This window comes from Scatophagus argus, chromosome 11, assembly GCF_020382885.2.
Source record: "Scatophagus argus isolate fScaArg1 chromosome 11, fScaArg1.pri, whole genome shotgun sequence".
Taxonomy (NCBI): Eukaryota; Metazoa; Chordata; class Actinopteri; family Scatophagidae; genus Scatophagus; species Scatophagus argus.
Genome location: NC_058503.1, coordinates 17,689,709 through 17,710,971, shown reverse-complemented (window position 1 = coordinate 17,710,971; position 21,263 = coordinate 17,689,709). Strand labels below are relative to the sequence as shown.

Here is a 21,263-nt window from a genome sequence, read left to right as displayed (position 1 = left end):
TTTCATCATGGAAAATTTAGTCATCAAAAGTAATAGTAAATTCTACCTTTAGATTAAGCATTATGGTCTATTCATTATTAAAAATATATATTATATTACATCTGCCTGGTTGGTTATAGTACTAGTATTTATTCTGAAGGCTGTAATACGCAATACGTTCTCAACCAACTCAGTAAAAGATCATTCTCACTCTTGTCTTTTGCTTGGGTCTTAAGAGAGCAGGAAAGTATCTCAGTTGTTCCATGAACATTTGTTTGTGTGTATCAGTTATAAATTAGGCTGCCAAATGGCTCTCTTCCCTTTCATAAGGGTTTCACTCTCTGACAGGCTCCAGAGGCTTAACCGTTCTCTACTTTGGCACAATGCAGGGAAGTTTGCAGGTACTCGTTTGACCATTTGGACAAACCAGTTAAATGGACTGTTTAGATTCCCCATGTATCCCCACCCAACATCCATTCTCTTTCATCAGCTAAAAGCAGAAGGTCAAAGAGAGATTTGGTTGTTCTGTGTTTAGAGCCACAGTTTTCTGCGTTTCCCGTGACAATATCAAAAATGGTGTAAAAAATGCTGTATGATGAAGGGCTGGTTAGACCACACAAGTATTGTTCACTGTAAAACTGCAGCGTCATACCTCTCTGCACTGGTGGTCCTGTCCTCTCCAGAAGAGAAGAGTGTTCTCCCCAGCAGTACTCTGGAAGGTTCCATCTTAACGTTTCTGATCATCATTATTGTTATTACTAGTTTTAACTTCAGAATGACCATGTACTATATTAGGCAAAACAACAAGATGTTGAGGATGCCAATAAATATGAAGACTTTTTTTGCAATATGGCAACTTTAATGATGAGCAAAGTAAAAACAAAAGAAAACAAAGCAAAAAACAACTAAAACAAGTATGAATTTATTCATTGGTTTTTTACAAATAACTTCAGCCTTGCATAGATGAGGAACCAACATAAATAAAAAGTTACCAGCTCTGCAGGAAATCCATCTGTGAATCTGCTTCGTTTTTGTTAAATTAAAGATGAAACTTTTAGATGTTGGAGCTTTTCTATATTTGGAAAGAATATAAAAAATGTATCTCCTACTCAAAATAATAAGCTGTGATCATGTTTAATAAACCCGTTCACGAGTACGTTTGGGCCTCACCCTCGATGATAAAATTCCCGTTTTCATGTCCATCTTCATCCTCTTGTCCCCTCCTTTGTTCTATACAGATCCATTTATAAAGGTCTGGTTGAACTTGTCACATTTTCGTGCTTATCCTGCTGTGTGTTGAGCTCAGATTAAGGCTGGTCAGTTCAGTTATACAAACGATTACAGGAAGCTTTTGTAGCTTCAAAGCTATCTCCCCTGTATTAAGAATGCAATGTCATTAAAGTCCCTGTTGGTGCAATGGTCAGGTGGACCAGTACTTTGGTCTATATAGTGTAGTTGAATAGATACCAAGCATAAGCCACCAGGGTCTAAAAACCCTGTGTAACTTAGATTGAAAGACTGTGAACTGGAATACTGGTGTGCTGTTCTCTGCTCTCCACCTGGGTGAGAGCAAAAATGATACAAACCAAGATCAGCATTATTTTCTGTTTGAACTACTGGTTTGTAACCTGCATAATGAGGGATTTTTAAATGTCACTAGTGTCGATATCACCAAAAGAAATATTGATCTTGTTTGAATGTTTTCATCAATTGATGTCACCAAAAGAAATATTGATCTTCTTTAGATGTTTTTTAAATCAAGTCAAACATTTAACACTGAACTAAGAAAAGATTGTTTTGCTGGCACTTGGCATTTTTACTATCTGATGTTTATTCAAATTATATGATTTAGGAACCGAGAAATGAAGCAAGAAATTTCAGTTAGTTGAAGCAGGGAACTTTTTTGTGAACCCCGTCATTCAAAATTAAAAATACTACAGTGAGATTATACCGTCTCAACTCCAGTGGAACTTTGAACAGTTTCTTCTCAATTTTTAAGTGATTTGAAAATTTAATATCAGCTCCGCATGTTGTTCTCTACAGGCAAGTGTATCACAAAGAGCTGGGTGTGTGATGGGGACATTGACTGTGAGGACCGCTCGGATGAGGAGTCCTGTGAGTCTGCTGTCTGTAAGCCACCCAAGTACCCTTGTGCCAACGACACCTCTGTCTGCCTCACACCCGATAAGATCTGCAATGGTAAAGTGGACTGTGCGGATCGCTCAGATGAAGGACCCATCTGCGGTAATATTTGTTTAGTCACGACATGTCATATCTTTTTTTGTTTGTTTGTTTTGTTTAATTCTGTCACCCTGCAAGATGTATAAAAAATGATCCATTCAACGACATTAGATGGCCAAAAATATGTGGATACATCTTTATGCGCTGTATTTCTCTGTCATCACTTTTGGCTAAATATACCACTTCTGGTTGAACTTTTGACTACCAAGGAGTTTGATAGACTGACAAGTCAGATTTTGAGAATTTTATATGGCTTTTTGATACTTTAAGACATAACAACTTGTCAACGTTGAAATCTGTTGCTATCAACAAAATTTAATCTGTCCATAGCTACTGTTTATCACGAGGAACTTTTTATAGCCATGCTTCAAGCCTACGGGGAGCGAGTGTTTGATACTCAAAAGATATTCTTTGGGTGAAGAATATCTTTAAAGAGACAGGACCAACAAAAACTGTCAAAAATGACTCTTCAGTGCTCCCAGTGTGTTTGAGTTTCTTTGACATCCAGTTCCTTCAAGGATAGAAAGTTAACAACTCTGGTTTAAGAGAAGACAAAACAAGGATTGGTGACAAATAAACCACATTTATATTACAAACGAAACCGCATAATATTGTTATTATTCATAGTTTACTTTTTATGAGCTTAGAGTTACAATTGAATTAATCCAAAAAGTCAAACAGTTTCATCCTCAGTTTTTCAAGACAGAAGTTCAAGTTCACATTAGCTGCTGATGGCACCTCACAACACTTTATTTTTTGTTCATGTTGAAGATCATCCCCAAGTGGGGTCCTGCTGTATCCCCTTCTTCACATTCAGTAGCTCAGAGCCCAATAAGGAAGTGATATGTGTTGTCTCAGAGTCCACAGGGACAGAACATGAAGTAATTCTCTGGGTTCCTGATGATGGCAAATGGAGAAGTGTTTGTCCAGTAGCCTTCAGAGGGAAGGAAAGGATCTCATGTGATTATCCCCAGCCACCTAATCTCTTAAAATGAGCAGTGTAAACAAAGAGGTTCATTTTCTAGAGCATCACTAACCAAGCCGCAGGGGGATCCTACAGGACCTTCGAGTGTCTGTGTTATCATAGCTGAAAAGAGGGCTTCTACCTCCTCATAGACAATTATGTGTTCACAGTCACCTCGAGGGTCTGATCTGTAGCAGCTCAGCAAGACTCACAACTGCCATTAACAACTGTGACCACATACTTCATTCCCACCCCTGTTGAGAGAGTGCAATGTTGTTCTTAACCAACTTGAGAAGTTGGTTTTAATCACAATAGAAAAAAGACAACCCAGACCAGTTTTATTTTCACCTTTCAATCTTGAGAGCTTCAAATAAAAATAGATGCGAAGACCAGAAAAACAACTTTATTATGAGATTAAAAAGCACGAGACTTGTCTGTTTTTAAATAACTCTTGAAAGCAATAGCGTGTAATGTTCTGTTTGCTATGGTTTCTTTCTTTTTAAGAACAAAAAGTAAAGCCATTCATATACAGGTGAAACCATGGAGAACCTGCTGCCTGAAGGCTTTCTCATTATACAACACCTTTATCTTCATTGGAGTGTAAACACACTCTTTCGCTTGACTTATGATCTGTTATGACCTTTTAGATTTCATGCAATTCTTAGCAAGTGGTGAGTCTAATAAAGTCTAATAGAGTCAGATGCTACTATCATATAGATCTGATGATTTGCACTTTTAAATCACCACCTCTCTTCAAGTGTCTGTACAATTTCTGAGGGTTTTTTGCCTTTCTTCACTACAGATATGTGTCTTGTAGCCCGAGGGGGCTGCAGTCACCAGTGCACCGTGGCACCAGGGAAAGGGGTTGTGTGTTTTTGTCCCCCTGGGCTTCACCTGGACTCCAGCAACAAGACATGTGAAGTGGTGGACTACTGCAGCCGTCACCTAAAGTGCAGCCAGGTGTGTGAGCAGTACAAGACCACAGTGAAGTGCTCCTGTTATCCAGGATGGGCACTCGACCCAGACGGAGACAGCTGTCACAGCACAGGTAACAGAGCCTAGCTTTTTTAATGTTTGTTTCAGTGATGCCGTTGGCTGTCATGTGTGGTTGTGCATCTGTGTCTGCAGTAATATTAAATTTCATCCTAGGACATAACGGTAACTCTAGAGTTTTTGATTCTCAGTTAGAATCATTGTCCTTGGACCGTATTCACAGTGCTGAAAATATAAGTTCTAAATGTTATTTAGCACAATAGATAAGGCAAACTGGTAAGGCAAACAATGAAAGTCAAACTACAGGAGAGTAATGTTCTTGTGTTAGTGTCTCTGAGGTCTGACAAAGTGCAGAGGCACTCTGAAGAATAGTAATAGATGGTGATTTAGGGTACTGTCAGGTCAAATTCAATCAGTTTAAAATCTGAAGAGGCATTTGGGGGACGAGTCCTGTCTTTTTCTATCTGTACTGATGCTGAGTGAAGGAAGCCTGTTCTCCCTTCTCAAACCACCAGAGTTACTTCATTCAGTTGTGTAGAAGCTCACCTCGGGCCTCATCCCACACAAACACAAATGTTTTGCCAGTGTAATATCACATTATAAATTCAAACTTTCTGCTGTTCTATTATCGAATAATCTGTGTGACAAGGCCACCCTGTAAGCACTTGAAACACAATAGTTACACACACATGCTGTTGGCTTGTCACATTCAGATTTATGGACCTCGTTTTGATTACTTGCTTCTCTATTTCACTCACTGATTGATGATTGTTGCAGTTCTAATCTTACATTAACACAGGAAAAGAATATTTTCTCTGGAAGCCAATCAAAAGTCTACAGCTTCATCATAAATCAAATTTTGCATACAAACACAAACGTTCCAATTTAATCATGAGAGAGGTGTTATTGGATTCTTTATGAAGTCCTGTTTCACGTCCACTCCTCCTTTTCCTTTGCATCTCTCAGTAATAAAATCTCTTCAGTAGCATTTTAGCTAGTTTGCTTCAATGACATATGTCATTGAAGCAAGGACACTGTTTAATTGCGTTTGTGTGCAAACAGTTCTTTTCGGTTTAGTCATGAGTACTGTGAAGATAAGGAACACCAAAAGCAATTTTTTGAAAGATTATGTGTGGATTCTGTGTGTCTTATGAATTAGTTTGAATGTCTGCAAGTGTCCATGTGTGACAAATTCCAAGTATTAGTAGTACAAACAGTTTCAAGAAGCAAAACTAATCTTGAGCAAAGTCTCTGTGGTCAAGGCCAGAGATGTCCAGTATGCAAGCAGTTGCCGGATTTAGGACTTGTTAGTAGATATAACCACTTCTTAGAGACTCTACAAAATGTTTTCTCAATTTCCCAAAAGAGAAAAGACCAACAAATGTATCTACTTTTTCAGAAAATGGAAAAATCTAATGTGCTGATTCCCAAAATATTTGGAAACTGGTTTGGCAGGAACTGATGCACTTCACCAGTTAAATATTTGGAAGCATGTTCTCAGTGGACCAACGGCAAGATTATTCCCCCTGCATTTTCTTTACATCAACAAACTAGTGTAATAAATTTAATCCATATTTTGATGTAATTCAGTCAAAATACCTTCAGGGCATTAAGAATAACCCTGCTTTGGTGATGGGAACATCCAATATTTTGCAATTCTGATAAAATAAAGTTTAATAAACTTGCAGTCATAATAATGAAGGAACAGCAAGCTGGCTAACAATTTGGCTCACATAAAGTAGACCTTTGTTTGGTTACAAGGCAAAGAGGTAGCCTAATTCAGATATTTGTATGGCTGGAATCATTTTAATCATTTGAGCTAACATGAAATTTAATGAAAAATAATAAATTACTTAAAAATACAGAAAGTACAGCATAGACAACATATTGTCTGACCAGTGATTGAAACTGTTTAGCCAGTGCAAAACCCTCTCTTACAATGTCCAAAATTGTACATGATGTCACTCATCGTCGACGAACAATTAACTCAAAACATCACTCATCCCCGGGTGACAATCTTAAGAGGTACTGTGCTTGTTTCTTCTCTCTTCTTGGCCAGATCCCTTTGAGGCTTTCATCATTTTTTCAATCCGGCATGAGATAAGACGAATAGACCTTCATAAGCGAGACTACAGCCTGCTGGTGCCAGGGCTAAGGAACACCATTGCGCTAGACTTCCACTTTAATCACAGCCTCCTTTACTGGACAGATGTGGTGGAGGATAAGATCTACAGAGGGAGGCTCTCTGAGTCTGGCGGTATGCACACACAAGTACACACAGCCACGTATACAAACATTTGTTACGTATCTAAAGACTGCCGTGATATATTGGCTGAAGAGAGCCATGTCTTGCTCATCTGTACTCGAGCAGCTGTAAGGGAAGTCACTGTCGGTGATAACACTCTGTTTTATTCTACTGTCTTTACACATACTCAGCTCTGATACAGTGAGTTGATATTGTCTCTCCCTGAAAATTTATCTGAGGTTGTCCAGAGCTGAAAAATGACACAGGATCAGAAGTCTTCAACTGGTTGAATAGAACCACCCCCACCCCCACCCCCAAATAATGAATCAGAACTTCTGCATTTTTGTGGGCAATACATTCAGTTGGTTCTCTTGACTTTATTTCCCTCTGCAGAGTTGGAGAAGTCACCTCTCAGCTGTTCCTATTCCACCCTTTTGTGAGACAGACATAAAAGCTCCAGCATCTGAGAATAATTGGAAACATCTAGATTATAAATACTGTGGGAAAACCCTTTTACTGTAACTGTACTTACTTGAACCCTGTTCCGCAGGAGTTTCCTGAATTTCCTCTTCTGTTCTGAGAACATTTTCCTGAGCAATGTAAAGATACACCAACCACCAAACCTCCCCCTTGACTGCAGTGTATGTCACTGTATGCTGATTAGTCATGTTATTTTGTTTCTGATATTATTGATTCAGGGGTGACAGGGATTGAGGTGGTCGTGCAGCACGGTTTGGCCACCCCAGAAGGCCTGGCCGTGGACTGGATTACAGGGAAACTGTACTGGATCGACAGCAATCTGGACCAGATTGAGGTGGCCAAGCTTAACGGAGATATGCGCACCACACTGATTGCTGGAGGCATGGAGCATCCACGGGCCATCGCTCTCGACCCAGGGCAGGGGTACACAATGCACACACTCCCACACATGGTAGCTGTGCTATCCATCAGGCACCAAGATTATTGGAATAAAGTAAAATTACGACCTCCTTGTATTTTTCACTTTCGCATCTGCCTTGATGTATGAAGCCTGTTGTGTTAAGGTCCATTAGGGCAGCAGATATAGAGTACATCAATAACAGCACCATGTGTTCCATTCCAGTAGTAAAATCACAACTGATGTAGCTAATACCCCCAACCACTGCTCCTGCTTTATACGCTTTACTACCCTGTCACTCTTGTTCTTGGGTAATGTTTTTCTTTAAAGCATTTTATGCAACACCTTCAAAGAAAAAGCCCAAAATATTCTTTGTTTTTATTTGTAAATCATTTCCCTTCTGGGCAAATTTTCAAAATCACGGCTGTTTATCCCATTGAGAGACATGGGAAGAGCATTTGTGGATTGATCTGTGAGTCTGAAATTACAGCAAGTAAGACTTAACAGAAAAGACAGCTTCAGTTGCAGTGTATTTAATACATTTGTTTTTGAATGGTTATGGTAAGCTTTTTAATTTGTAAGATTAGTTGGTGAACAGTGTCATAGTGAGGATGACTGATGCAACACATACGGGGGGATTTCTGCAGAAAGAAAACTGAACTGTGTGAACATGAATGAGGAACAAAAGGGGGAAAATCCTCAGGTCGGTTGTATCTTAGGTATTTATCTGTTTACAGTGAGAGCCTTGCATATCTGTATGCTTACGGTATGCGGCATGTGTGTTTGGAATGGGTTTTCTCATCTGTATGTGTCTGCATGTGTCTTTCACTATTTATATTTTCAAAGCGCCTTGTTGGAAGCAAATTATAATACCTCATAAATGTTCAGGATTTTGTCATTGCAATTAACCAAAGGTAAACATCCATTATACATTAGTCATGCCCACTTATTCTTTAAGAGTGCCAGGGAGCACCTTTGACCGGCGAGTCAATCACAGGGCTGGCACATAGAGACAGACAAACATTCACACTATGCCCAATTTAGAGTTATCAACTAACCTAACCTGCAGATGACCCTAGTTCAGCACTGAATGTGCTTTACTCCAGGGTTAGGATAAGACGTGCGGAGACAGAGGTCTTGGGGTGATGGAAATAACACTGATAAAATAATCTGAACGTCACCTCTTTAATTCAGTTCAATTCTGTTTATTTATATAGCGCCAATTCACAACAAAAGTTATCTCATGACATTTTCCAATTAGAGCAGATCTAGACCAAACTCTTTAATTAAATTATAATGCAGAGAACCCAACATTCCCCCTTGAGCAAGCACTTGGCGACAGTGGCGAGGAAAAACTGCCTTTTACAAGGCAGAAACCTTGGAACAGACCCCGACTCAAGATGGGCGGCCATCTGCCCTGACCGGTTGGGTTGAGAGAGAGAGAGAGAGACAGAGAGAGAGACAAGGAGAGAGAGGGAGAGGGGGGTGGGGCGTGAGAGAAGGAGCACACAAGTAGAGATGCATAGCAGAAAGGTATTTCTTGCAAATGCATTTAGGAAGTGTTCACACGGACAGAGGTCACATGTATGGAGATCAGCACACTGTCTCACACTCGATTTAGATAAATCATGCGAGCACAGAGCAGGCAGCGATCCAATAAGGCAGATAAAACAAATGTGAAGAAAAGCACCAGCCGATATTAATTTGTGGAGTAACCAGATCCTACAGAAAATCTGTCGGCCCTTCAATGCTACAATTATTTCTATGCAGGGGACAGTTTAAAGTTAAAGTTTAAAAAAAATAATCAGTGAGTGTTTGCAGGACCATCCCTCAATGGCAATATTTTCCAGTGCTCATGACTGGGATTTGAATCCACACAGTGCAGTGAAGAACATGTACTACTACAATTCTGCATGTAGTTTATCTAAGCTGCTTTGCTGTACCCCAGAAAAACTGCTGCTGGATGTCACCTCTGTAGGTTAATGTCTGTCTATCTTTTTACTTTCAAATGTATTAAAATAAATGAAAAACTAGAAGACTACAATATGATATGAGGCTACGTAGGCCATATTACAGGAAATGAGTTTTCAAATTAGATTTATTTTCTTGGGGAGTGGAGGGTCTCCTGGCAGATTTTGTCCGCCCCGGTGTTGACTCCATTGTTATGGCCTTGATTGGGCACCAGAAGGAAATGCAGTTAGACCGCATGTGATGTTATTTGCATGATTGGTGTCTCTCCACAGTGCATGCTGTTGTTCAGTGTTAATCTGTTTCAGTTAGGCCACTGGAAATATGTCATTATTATGTCAACTAGAAAATATTTAGGGTGAACATAACTATATGCACGTATTTTCTGGATGGGTTCTTAAGAGAATAACAAAATAAACATGTCTCAAAGTCAATATGGTTAGAATGGTTTTGCTTCCACTGACTGCTGAAGATTTTTTTTATTTTTATCAAGATTATCATAAGAAATGTTGCTTAGCAGCAGCTGCCCTAAGTCAGAAAAGTGAGTTCTGCCAGAAGAGTTACTGATATTAAAAATTTAGGGGTACTTGACTGTAGTAGAGGAAGAGCACTCACCCACCACTACAGAGACCCAGGTTCACTTTCCAGCAGCTATGCCTCTGGTTTGAAAAGATGGCCCATCCAAAACATCATCAACACAACAGTGTTTTTCAGTGCAAAAAGATGAAGCTGGTGAAGACCCATATCCTTGTCACTGCACTGTGACTCCACTCAGTCAAGGTGCCTGAGTGGAGAAGGATGGATGGAATATTATGACCCTTTACAGACCTGAAGGCGTGATTATCTGTACTTTATTATACCATCCATTCAAAGCAGTTGCCCTCCACTCTGCCTTGAAAAAGGATGTGATCTGTCTTCCTTTTTATAGGAATAGTAAGCATATTGATTTATTTATAGTTCATTTGGTAGGGACAGATACAGGCTAGATAGACAAACTGGAACTGAGTCACCTGTATCATCCACGTGGCATTCTCATGTAAGGCTGGTGGTGATATTTACTGCCTCTTGCTGCCTTGAAACTCTCTTCATGCAGACAGGTTTGATTTCTTCTGGATGTCTCCTGGGTGTGTTGCATCAGCCCAATGTGGCTTAACATAACATGTTTATCTTATATTATTTGCATAAGAAAATTACCCAAAATATACGTTTTGCTACATCCAGGTACTTTACAGTTTGATTAATTTGTGTACATGTCTGTTAATGATACAAATTCAAAGATTCAAAGTGTGGTTATTTTTATCCAAGAGGGATGATTAAATAACTACCCATTAATTGAAACTGAACCAAGTGAATTGGTTACTTTCTTAAAGTATGTACTGTAGCATTGTTGGAAGTTCTCTTTTTATCTACAGAATTCAGTGTGTTTTATATTGTATGATATGTGGTAATGCAAATTGCTAATATGCTAATTGTTGTTGTTAATTAAAGCTACATTACTTACTTTGCAAGTAAATGCATATGAGAACTAGCCAGTGGCTGTATACTGTGCCCAGTACATTTCAGATTAAAGCAAAACCCAGACATTCCTAAAATCAATTTAACACTCTTAAGAAATGAGTAATCTGCTCATGCACTCTCTCCTATAGTACTCTCACATTTGGAAGATGACTACATTTCATGGCTGTACAGAGTAGGATTAATGGCTGCTTTTGGTGCCTAAAGGCGCATTTCCATTCTAGGGCAATAATTCTAATCTAATTACTTGAATCTACTCTAAAGAGTGGGTCATTGATCAGGGAGGCCTTATCAAGTGAATAAGGCTATCGATCTGGACAAGTATATTTCTTCCTAACACTGTTTCGTTGTCGTCAGTATGTGATTTAAGCTTGAGCACCCATTTTGTGCTTCATTCTAGTTTGCTTTGTGGACAATGACAAGATAGAAGCGAGGTTTGTTGGGTTAAAGACGGACTCTGGATATTGTTGATGGTCACTGTAGTGACGGTGTTCATTTTCAGGCCTCAGTGAGCTGTGAAAAGAAAATCATAATAAAACAGATGGCATCTGGTCACAGATGCTGAGGGTTGGACTCGATCGCTGGTGCTGTTCTTGGTCTTTGACAGTCATTACTGCCGCTGTCTGTGTTAATGCATACAGTTACAACACCACTGCATATGTAATTAATGTGTTTTACTAGTACATATATATGGAATCGCTCTCAAATGGTTAGGATTCCAACAGCCCTTTGTTTTTGGGGGGGGGGGGGGGGGGGGGGTGTTGAAAAAATAAAAATTGCGCAGTGTATAGTATATTGTTACCTGTTCTCATAAAAACACACACAGTTATTAATACTGTTGCCTTTGGGTTTCTGCTCCAAGGATCCTCTTTTGGACTGACTGGGATGCTACTTTCCCCCGAATTGAGGCTGCATCAATGAGTGGAGGAGGTCGACACATTGTGTTCAAAGATATGGAAATCGGCGCTTGGCCTAATGGACTGACTCTGGATCATTTGGAAAAGAGGATTGTGTGGACAGACGCACGGTATACCACCCATTTTAACGCTGTGTGCACACTTTAAAAAAAAAAAAAAAAAAAATCAAAAAACTTTTAATACATGTATGACATTATATACTGTGGAAGAATCACCATTCCCTGGTTAAAAATTTAACTTAAATCTCCATTTTCCCAGTGGGCATTAAATAATGGAGGACATGTAATATTTAGAGACCTTTGTACAGTGGCCATATTTGGTTTTAAGTGGGTTTTGAACAATTTAATAGTTCCATCAGTGGACTGGTGGGTTACACTTTGATCTGCCACCTTCTATGCTTCCCGCTCAATGCATTTGAAGAGCAGTTTAAACTTTGATATGGCCCTTTTTGTTGGTCTCTTTTGAACAGCTCTGACGCCATTTTCTCTGCACTCTATGATGGAAGTGGGGTCATTGAGATCCTCCGGGGCCATGAATACCTGTCCCATCCCTTTGCCGTTTCTCTCTTTGGAGGCAACGTCTACTGGACAGACTGGAGGACAAACACTTTAGCAAGAGCCAATAAGTGGACTGGGCAAAATGTCACAGTCATCCAGAAGACAAGTGCTCAGCCTTTTGACTTGCAGATCTTCCACCCCAGTAGGCAGCCACAAGGTGAGCACAGTTTTTCTGACTTTTTTCCATTTGTCACAGTCACAAAGAGGCTAGAACCAGGTGCAAATGTGACTTGTAAGTTTTGCTTTCCTGGGACATTTGTAGCAGTGACATTTCACCCCTTTGACAATACTGTCAGTACAAGCTTAATTTATTTGGCATGGCATCTAGTTGTCCATTTATAAGATCCAACTTTGATTGCAGTAGAAGTTGCTTATTTCTGTAGAGGAGGGCACAGAAAACACCATGTTGGCATTTTTTGTGAATTTAGTTCAGCATCACTTACGCATTCTGCCCTCCTGATTGTAAACCCAAAGGAATTACCACTGAAAAGACACCAGGATAGTGCAAATTCGTCACACCCTTATCACATTACGCTCTACAAGTACACAAAAAGAATTCAAATTTTATTTGGTTGTAAACCCAGAGTTCTACTGGATATTGACACAGGATAAATTATCTTTTTAAAGAGACTTCATTGCCATGTTCTGTAAGCAGAAAAATACAGCATAATTTAATTAATTTCAGCTTCTGCTTCTGCCTTCATTTGGCCTGTCAATCAACGAGCACCTATCTGAATGAAAAAGGTACTCATGCAGAGAATTACTTATTTTGAGTAAATGGTACCTCTGAATGTGTTTTTCACACCATCCAAATTATTCTAACTGACTCATACTACTATAGTAAAGCTTTTTCTCTTTCTTTATTGTACTCTGCTGCAGAATAAGAATCACATCTGCCAATGAATAATTGCGGAATATCCAATAATCAAATCAATTAGCAATGTGTGTAATGTGCTGTCGTGACAGGGAATATACAAAATAGCTCTGAAACTTCATTAATATTGCCAGCAATTTCTTTTCACTGAATGGTTTTAAATTCGTGTCTGTCACACTTGAATAGGCAATCAGTTTTGTGAGAAGTTTAATAAGCCAAGATTCTGACCACAAATGAAACACTACTAATATTCTGCTTGACAGAAGGCCTACATATGTAAGCCAATCTTTTTTTGATATGCAGATCAGCTTGCGAGATATAATGCCAAGCTGAAATAAATGAAATCATTTTTCCAGTAAAGAGGTCATTTGAAATTGATTTTTTTTTTTTTTTTTTTTTCTTGATTGATTTGTTAAGCAGAACCATCAGAATAAAACAATAGATTATAACATTTTAGGCCATGTGTGCCAAGAACACCTGACTGATGGATCTGTAACAATTGACTTTTCCTGCATTGCCAAATTTTGATTTCATTTAATTTCATTCGATTTCAGTGTTCTACATGCATGAGCCATCCGTAATCGGGTTTGCATCTTGTCGATGATTCCACTGTTTCTACAGTGTGTCACAAGTTAATTTGCTTGTTTCCATCCTGTGCTTTGCATTCTCCTGGCAGTTCACCATAGATAAGTGTGAGCAAAGGGGACTGCTTTCCCAAAGAAGACAGTAAGTGTGCCTAATCCTATTTAGAAAAGCTCAACAGGGGGAAGTGACATATTATCCACTCCAGCCACAACCAAGTCTAGAGACGTGCTGCTCCACTACACATCTTGCGAGAAATCAGACTGACTTGTCAACTCATTACTCTCTGTATCCATCTACGTCAGAGGTTACAATCTAAAATCAGTCTTCTTGGTGGGATGGACTATTTCGAAGATCTGGACCCTGGTAACTACATAAGTGGACCAGAGAAAAAGAAAGGGTTGATGAATAAGTGAGAATCGAACACCACTATGCAGCTGGTCTTAGGAGGTGTTCAGCAGGTGTCACAGTGGAGCTCCACAGGGGACATAAACATCCTGTAAACACATTATGTGTCACTTGAAAGACAGTGCTGTGTTTTAAAGTTGGAAAAGTTAACAAGCGTTTGCAAATTAGGTGGCATATTGCCTTTCTCAAGGTTTCACAGCTACAGATAATTGCTTGACTCTGGACAAAGTATCACAAATAAACCTACTTATGCATCCATAAAACCATTATAAATAGCAGAAAGTATAGAAATATTATTGCATTCTTGGAACTCAGCGGTGACCTTATTAATTAATTTAATACATTACATGACATGTTCCCATAGTCATTCATGGCTCTTTTCATATGTTGGGTTGGTGAGTAGTATTAATGTTGCATCCATTTTTATTTTTTTATACTCCCTTACGTAGATTCCCGCACTTAGAAGTTTACAGTGCCATAACTCAGTTTGAAGTGCTGCCCATTTACCGTATGTATCTACTTACATGTCATACAAGCACAGTGCTTCCTTGGCCCACACACTGAGGGCTATGTCATTCTCTCCATCCCATCATACCATACAGAATTTTATAAAAAAGGCCTTCTCCTACTCTGCAACATCAACCTTGAACAAGCTATAGTAGGAACTGAAGCTGTCCAGTAAGATTCTCCTCAAGGATTTTAATCAATATTAATGAAATCTGGTAAGAGGATCAGTGGGGGTTTTCTCTTGTATGTAGTATTTAAAATCTGACTACAAATTTCTCACTTTTGCCAGTTTAATGATTTGTGTTTTATTTTGACTCCATGCGTGCAACTGTGCATGTGTGCAACTGTGTTGTATTGCAGCTGTTGTCTTGTCTCTCTCTGGAGATTGAGACCCCATATCTCAATAAATTAAATAAAATAAGGGAGGAAAAAGAGGTGTGGCTGATAACAGTTCAGCTGGATCCTTTTACAGTCATAACTGTTATTCTCAATGTGTGCAAAGCTTTACATTAGCAGTAGATAAACGCAACAAATGAGTGCATACTGAGTTGTATTGTCACTACATTGGGTCTTTCTCGAATATGATTTTTGCACTGAAAATTAGCATTTTTCTTTGTATTTAGAGAATATCACCATTTTCACTGCCTTTGCATAGCAGTGGGCTCATTTTTTAATTTATGTGTTGCACATACATCTGACAATTTAGAGCAAACAAATACCTTGGCTCTGTTGTTGCTGCCTGTCATCCCTCAAGAGCATAATTCGGGTGAATGCAGCGCTGTTCAGATGTCTCCCTATTAGCATATTGAGTCAGCTGGGTGCTGTTTCCAGCTTGCAGAGACAAAGCTGATTTTTTTGAGGGGGGTCTTAAATAAGCCGCATTTGTGATGCAATTGGGCTCTCTGGTGTGATGCTGAAGGAGCTTGGGAAATGAACTTTGAATGAGCTTGTTTGACATGAATCATCCAGAGAAGATGGAGAAATGGATGTGTTTGATGCATGGAATGTGATTTCATCATGACTGGAAATAACTGAACTGTGGGTGACTTTTGCTGAGGTGATTTATTTTGAATAGCATAGGAGTACGAAATTCATGAAAATGTGTCCTTCACTGAATTGCTCATGTAAAATCATTGTTTAGTTTAAAGTCATTCAGCTTGTGTCTAGTAGAAATTGTCATCAGCTTAGAATGTTAAATTGCATACTCTGCTGGACTAACAGAGTAACAGAGATAATGTCGTGCTTATTTTCTGAGAAGTGATCAAGAGTAAACAAATACTTATCTTCTGCATTTTACAGTTTATTTCCTTGTCTCTTAACCTCCACAGAGGCCCACCTTAAAACCCAAGCACGGGCAGAGGATAAGTAAAAATCTGTCAAAGTCAAGCCTTAACTTTTCCTCTTTGTGTTAAAAAAATTACCCTCTAAATCTCCTTTTTGCTTTAACAAAGCAAACAATATTGTAATTGCAGTTGCTTTCAGCATTTTTGTCTTTTCTGTCAGTTTGAAACTATGCATTTTCTTTCAGTCGCACTGTCAGACAGACATGTAAGATCATGTTGCAAAGGCTTTGAGTCCGAGTCACATCCAACTTTTATTTATCTCTTACGCTGAGTGCTCTGAAATAATTCCTCTCTTTCCTCCCTTCCCATCAGCATCGAACCCATGTGAAGAGAATGACGGACGTGGTCCCTGTTCACATCTGTGTCTCATCAATTACAACCGCACTGCGTCCTGCACCTGTCCACACCTTATGAAGCTTTCGCCCAACAAACAATCCTGCTTTGGTGAGCAACAACGCCTTCTTCATTTTTCATGCTTTCTCCTTCTGAGAGTGAAAATAAATGATGCTATGTAAAACAGCAGGTGAGAGGTGTGGTTTTCATGGGAATTTCATCCCTTTTGATATCAATTTTTGCACCAGCCTGTCATTTTAACACTCTCAGCTGACACTGAAGGCATGCAGAGGTATGAGGTACACTTTCTCAAATTACTGATTTCTTTATCATCTCACTAGCGTTGAAAAGGTTCCTGCTGTATGTGCGGCGGTCTGAAATCCGTGGTGTGGACATTGACGACCCTTATATGAATGTCATGACGGCGCTTACGGTGCCAGACATTGATGATGTCACAGTGGTGGACTATGATGCCCAGGAGGAGAGGATCTACTGGGCAGACATCAAAACTCAAACCATCAAACGGGCCTTCATCAATGGCACCCAGCTGGAGACTATCATTTCTGCAGGTGTGTGCATTTCAGACATCCGCAGAAGTGCAAAGACAAGGTGTAGAAAGTGTATATAAAGTATACATCAGAAGTAGAGTCATTTGTTGAAGGATCATATCTTTATTTTGCTTATGTTAGATGAAGTATATTTACCTGAGCTTATTTGCACAATAGTTTTGTAAAGCACACAGACGTGACTGGTTTTCGTGCTCTTCCCGACAGACATAGTGAACTGCCGCGGTCTGGCTTTAGACTGGCTTTCCAGGAACTTATACTGGCTCAGCTCTGAAAACGATGAGTCGCAAATCAATGTGGCTCGCTTTGATGGGTCCCTGAAGACCTCCATCATCTACGGCATTGATAAGCCAAGGTGTCTTGTAGTGCACCCCGCCAAGGGGTAAGTAGATTAGAGTAGACTGTGCACTTCATCAGTACCTCACCTTCAATGCATATTATTAAGGAACCTGGCTACAGACCTCACCTGGGCAAAGGTGGAATAAAAGCTGTTTTGTTGTGAAGAGAATGTGTTTGTAAAGACCTTGTAAGACCTTGTAAAGATCTACACAATCATTCCAAGCTTGTTAAGTGAAACAAAATCTATTAGCTTACATTCAGTTTTCATAATAACAGCATAATATTCACTGACTAGGTTATAAACCTTGTGATATCATGTGTCTAAATGGTCCAGTAAATATTCACCTCACATCTCTCCGAACAGAAAAATCTACTGGACAGATGGCAACACCATTAACGTGGCCAACATGGACGGAAGCAACAGCAAGGTCCTTCATCAGAATCAGAGGGATCCTGTAGGTCAGTAGGAAAGTTTAGTATCGCATAGTGAAACAGACCTCCTATTCAGCTTTACCTCAAAATGACTGACTCAACAATGTTATGTTTTGTTTTGTAAATAACCAGATTATTATCTATATATCTTTCTTTCTACAAGCTCATTTTGTCCAATAATTCAAGTACACTTAATATGTCTAGAGCAATGTGTGATAGTCCACTGCAAACAACACAAAACAAGACAGAAAATTGAGAGACTTTGTCAGTTTTATTTGGTTATGGATGCAGTTTATGGTAATTTAATTCAATTAAATTTTCCAGCATCAACAGCTGTGCCACTGCATGCACCACTTTGCATCTATGTTCACTTCATTCCAAATTCATTTGAAATAATTCTCCAATTTGAATCTTAATTTGACAAAGATAACCCAACAAAGATGTTTACATTAAAGTTATAATAATCTCAGTATGTCTTAATCTGTTTAAAGTTAATTTATGTGTATGCACTGACTTTTACAAATAAGAAATGTTTGTATCTTTTAACATTTTCCCCTTTTGTCAATGTCAGTAAGAATCACAAAGAACAACTACTTCCTTAGTGGTGTTTTCCCAACAGGCAACTTCAAACAAAGCCACCAAAATCTTTGTGTAAAAGTGTCATGTCAAGCAATCCTGGAATTTCTCAAAAATAATGCAAGATTAAATTGATCAAATGAAAATAAGTTTTTGTTGTTACTGCTCAGAATACTATTGTGTGAGTCAACGCAACAGACATCATTGCCTCACACAGCTGGCTTATAGGTGGATGCTTCTTTATCTACAGATGCTCTTACAGCTTCTGTATGTGTCCATCCTGTGGAGGCTATAATTTATTGGCTTGATAAAAGACTGTGGTGACCATGGCTTTTATGTAATTTTGCCTCTAAATGTTCCTTGAACCAGTCATGGACAAACCTTGTACTGTAACAAAAACAATCATCACAATGTAAAGTGCCCATCCATCTGGGGGACCATGATAGCTATACATGCATGAACCTGGTTTGCTCGGATGTTAAAATATATTCTTCTCATATCAGTCTGTAGGTATGGAATAAAATGACCCACCATGGGAATTTTTCATCTACAAAACCTTTGGTTATATCGTACAATTGCTTTGTAATATTGATGCTTTTACTTGGACTACATAATGCTCAAGCCCAGTGTCTCCTACATCTGCTCAGGGCAGCCCTCCACATTGTATGATGAGCTTTTGTGCTGTGGTCCATTACGGAGATTGTTGCCTAAGAAACAGTGAACAACTCTTAAGCAACACTCAAACCTGCCCTCCTGGCTCCAGTGACTCTCTATATCACTGACTTTTAAGCGTGTGGTCATGGAGATGCTGTTGTTTATGTAGTTTAAGGTGACATATGTGCACACAGAAGCTGAAGGCTCATCTCTTGTAAAAGGGTAGGCTTTCTATTTTGTGGTCACTGGGTAAAAAACTACACACTGCATGCACACAGCAGACACATGTCATGTTGACTGAGCTGTGATGCTTCAAGCCAAAGGACACTGAAGGGACAAGAGAAGCATCAGACGCAATTCTGCAAGATCCAGTTTTCTCTAGATAGGATATTTTGAAATGGATATTTTTCTGCATTCAATCTATTCAATCTATTTGTATTTGTATATTCAATCTAGAAATTCTACAAATTCACCTTAGTAGCATTGTCTGTTCACTCAAAACAAAATTTCTAATGATTTATTACTTTTAATTGTTGATTGATGAAAGTTTAAACATAAATGCATTTAAATTTATCTAAACTCAAAGCATAGAAAAGAGGGGCAATATGAGGAAACAGTTATGCAAAATCAAGTTGATGAAATCTAACCAGAATGATGATTAGAATGATTGTTTCTCAAACATATGTTGAGAAGGACCAGCATGAGTGTCTAACTGCAGTGACAAGAATCAATTAGTTGTTGAGTGGTTGTGGATATCGTCTGCTATGATGCACTTATAGAACGTGAAGTGATTGAAGATTTTTGAGGCCTGAATTTCCACCAGTATCCATATCTGACATGATAAACTTGCAGCATCTGATATTGCTGATATTGGCAACTTACTCCTTCTTGTTTATATGATAAGTGTGTTTTTACATAGTAATGTCGGTTCACTGGTTCCTGCTGAAATAATTCACTATAATTCAATGGGACCATGAATTAGTCACTTTATTATTTACACATTCTTATTCTTTATTTATGTTACTATACTCTTTTTTTTTTCAGTGTGCACTCTATCCTCACCTGATGTGTGCTTTAATTGAGCAATAGTAGCTTCTCTAGTGGCTCTTGTCAGGCATCTCAAGGTCAAACTCCCTTTTTGTCGCACAAACAGCTCCATTGTCTTTATTGTATTTCTTCGTTCTCCTCAGCCTCTCAGCAATACAGATAGCAAGGTTCACCATATTTTACCAGCTTCATTTATGATTATGGGCTAGACCTTGGGACAAGCGTAAATTAATGACACATTGTGACTGTGAATCTGTCAGACATAAATCCAGCACATGGTGGGAAACAGCAAATTCTCCAGTTTGCAGCTGCTTTTAGTTCTCGCCATTAACCATAGCAATCTGTGAAAACCCTTCATGTTATACAGGGAGGGAAAAGTCTCTCTTGTTCATTTTTCATGCCAGCTGGAGCTTTTACGAAGAGCCCACAAACACATAAACAATTCTATTATCCCTTACTCAACCAAATACATAGAAATTGTGCTATGGAAATGTTAATGCAGTTTTAAATTTTGCTGTTGTAATACTGTTAGAGTCAAAAGCATTCTTCTGTTTCTGATGCTGCATATGTAATACAGTCAGATTTAAGTGAATATACTCCATGCCCTTATAGTTTGAGGGTTGAGATGACTATTTTTTCAATAATAATATCCTTTGTTTACTGTAATTTCAGTGCTACTATTTTAATGATTGTATAACATTTTTACAAACTAAAATATTAAATGTAGCATTTCTAATCTATTCTTGTTTCCCACTAATCTTCTATTTAATGATTTTTATCATCCATTTATTTCTTTTCCATCTGTCTCTGGTGGGTGTTTTTCTGGTGTCATTAACATTCAAGTCAAGCTCTGTATCCGAGCAAATCCAAGCACAAGTGCTAACCTGGTGTCCCGGCTTTACTTGTCTTCCTCTCAGGCCTCTCAATAGACTACACTGCCAACAAGCTGTACTGGATAAGCTCGGCCAATGGCACAATCAACAGGTGCAATCTGGACGGCAGTGGGCTGGAAGTGCTGGAGACTCTAAAGAAGGAGTTAGTCAAAGGCACAGCTCTGGCCGTGATGGGTGAGTGGAGCTTGTCACAAGTGTATCAGATAGCTATTGTGGATTAGTCAGAGAGTGTGGAGGGATTACGTGTTTAACCAGTTAAGTGGCTGCAGAATGGAGCTATTCAGTCAGTACTTGAAACAGTTGCACTTCACTTTGTGTGAACTAGCAGGGGCATTAGATAATTAAAACACCGTGAAGCAGTGATTGATGATTGATTTTCTCACCCTTGTATAATGAAAAGGTGGGAGGATGTTCATTATTTGTTGGTTCTTTGTATCACAGCAGAATCCAATG

General features: G+C 39.0%; 1 protein-coding gene across 1 annotated transcript in view; it reads left to right on the top strand.

The window, feature by feature from the left end:
- lrp1bb (low density lipoprotein receptor-related protein 1Bb) overlaps positions 1 to 21,263 on the top strand; it is a 138,246-nt gene that overhangs the window by 41,194 nt on the left and 75,789 nt on the right. Inside the window, exons 20-30 of the mRNA XM_046404484.1 lie at positions 2,023 to 2,223; positions 3,987 to 4,232; positions 6,237 to 6,434; positions 7,121 to 7,325; positions 11,645 to 11,809; positions 12,169 to 12,413; positions 16,283 to 16,414; positions 16,645 to 16,872; positions 17,077 to 17,251; positions 17,573 to 17,667; positions 20,835 to 20,984. Coding sequence (XP_046260440.1) covers positions 2,023 to 2,223; positions 3,987 to 4,232; positions 6,237 to 6,434; positions 7,121 to 7,325; positions 11,645 to 11,809; positions 12,169 to 12,413; positions 16,283 to 16,414; positions 16,645 to 16,872; positions 17,077 to 17,251; positions 17,573 to 17,667; positions 20,835 to 20,984 — 2,040 coding nt within the window. The remainder of the gene's footprint in view (positions 1 to 2,022; positions 2,224 to 3,986; positions 4,233 to 6,236; positions 6,435 to 7,120; positions 7,326 to 11,644; positions 11,810 to 12,168; positions 12,414 to 16,282; positions 16,415 to 16,644; positions 16,873 to 17,076; positions 17,252 to 17,572; positions 17,668 to 20,834; positions 20,985 to 21,263) is intronic.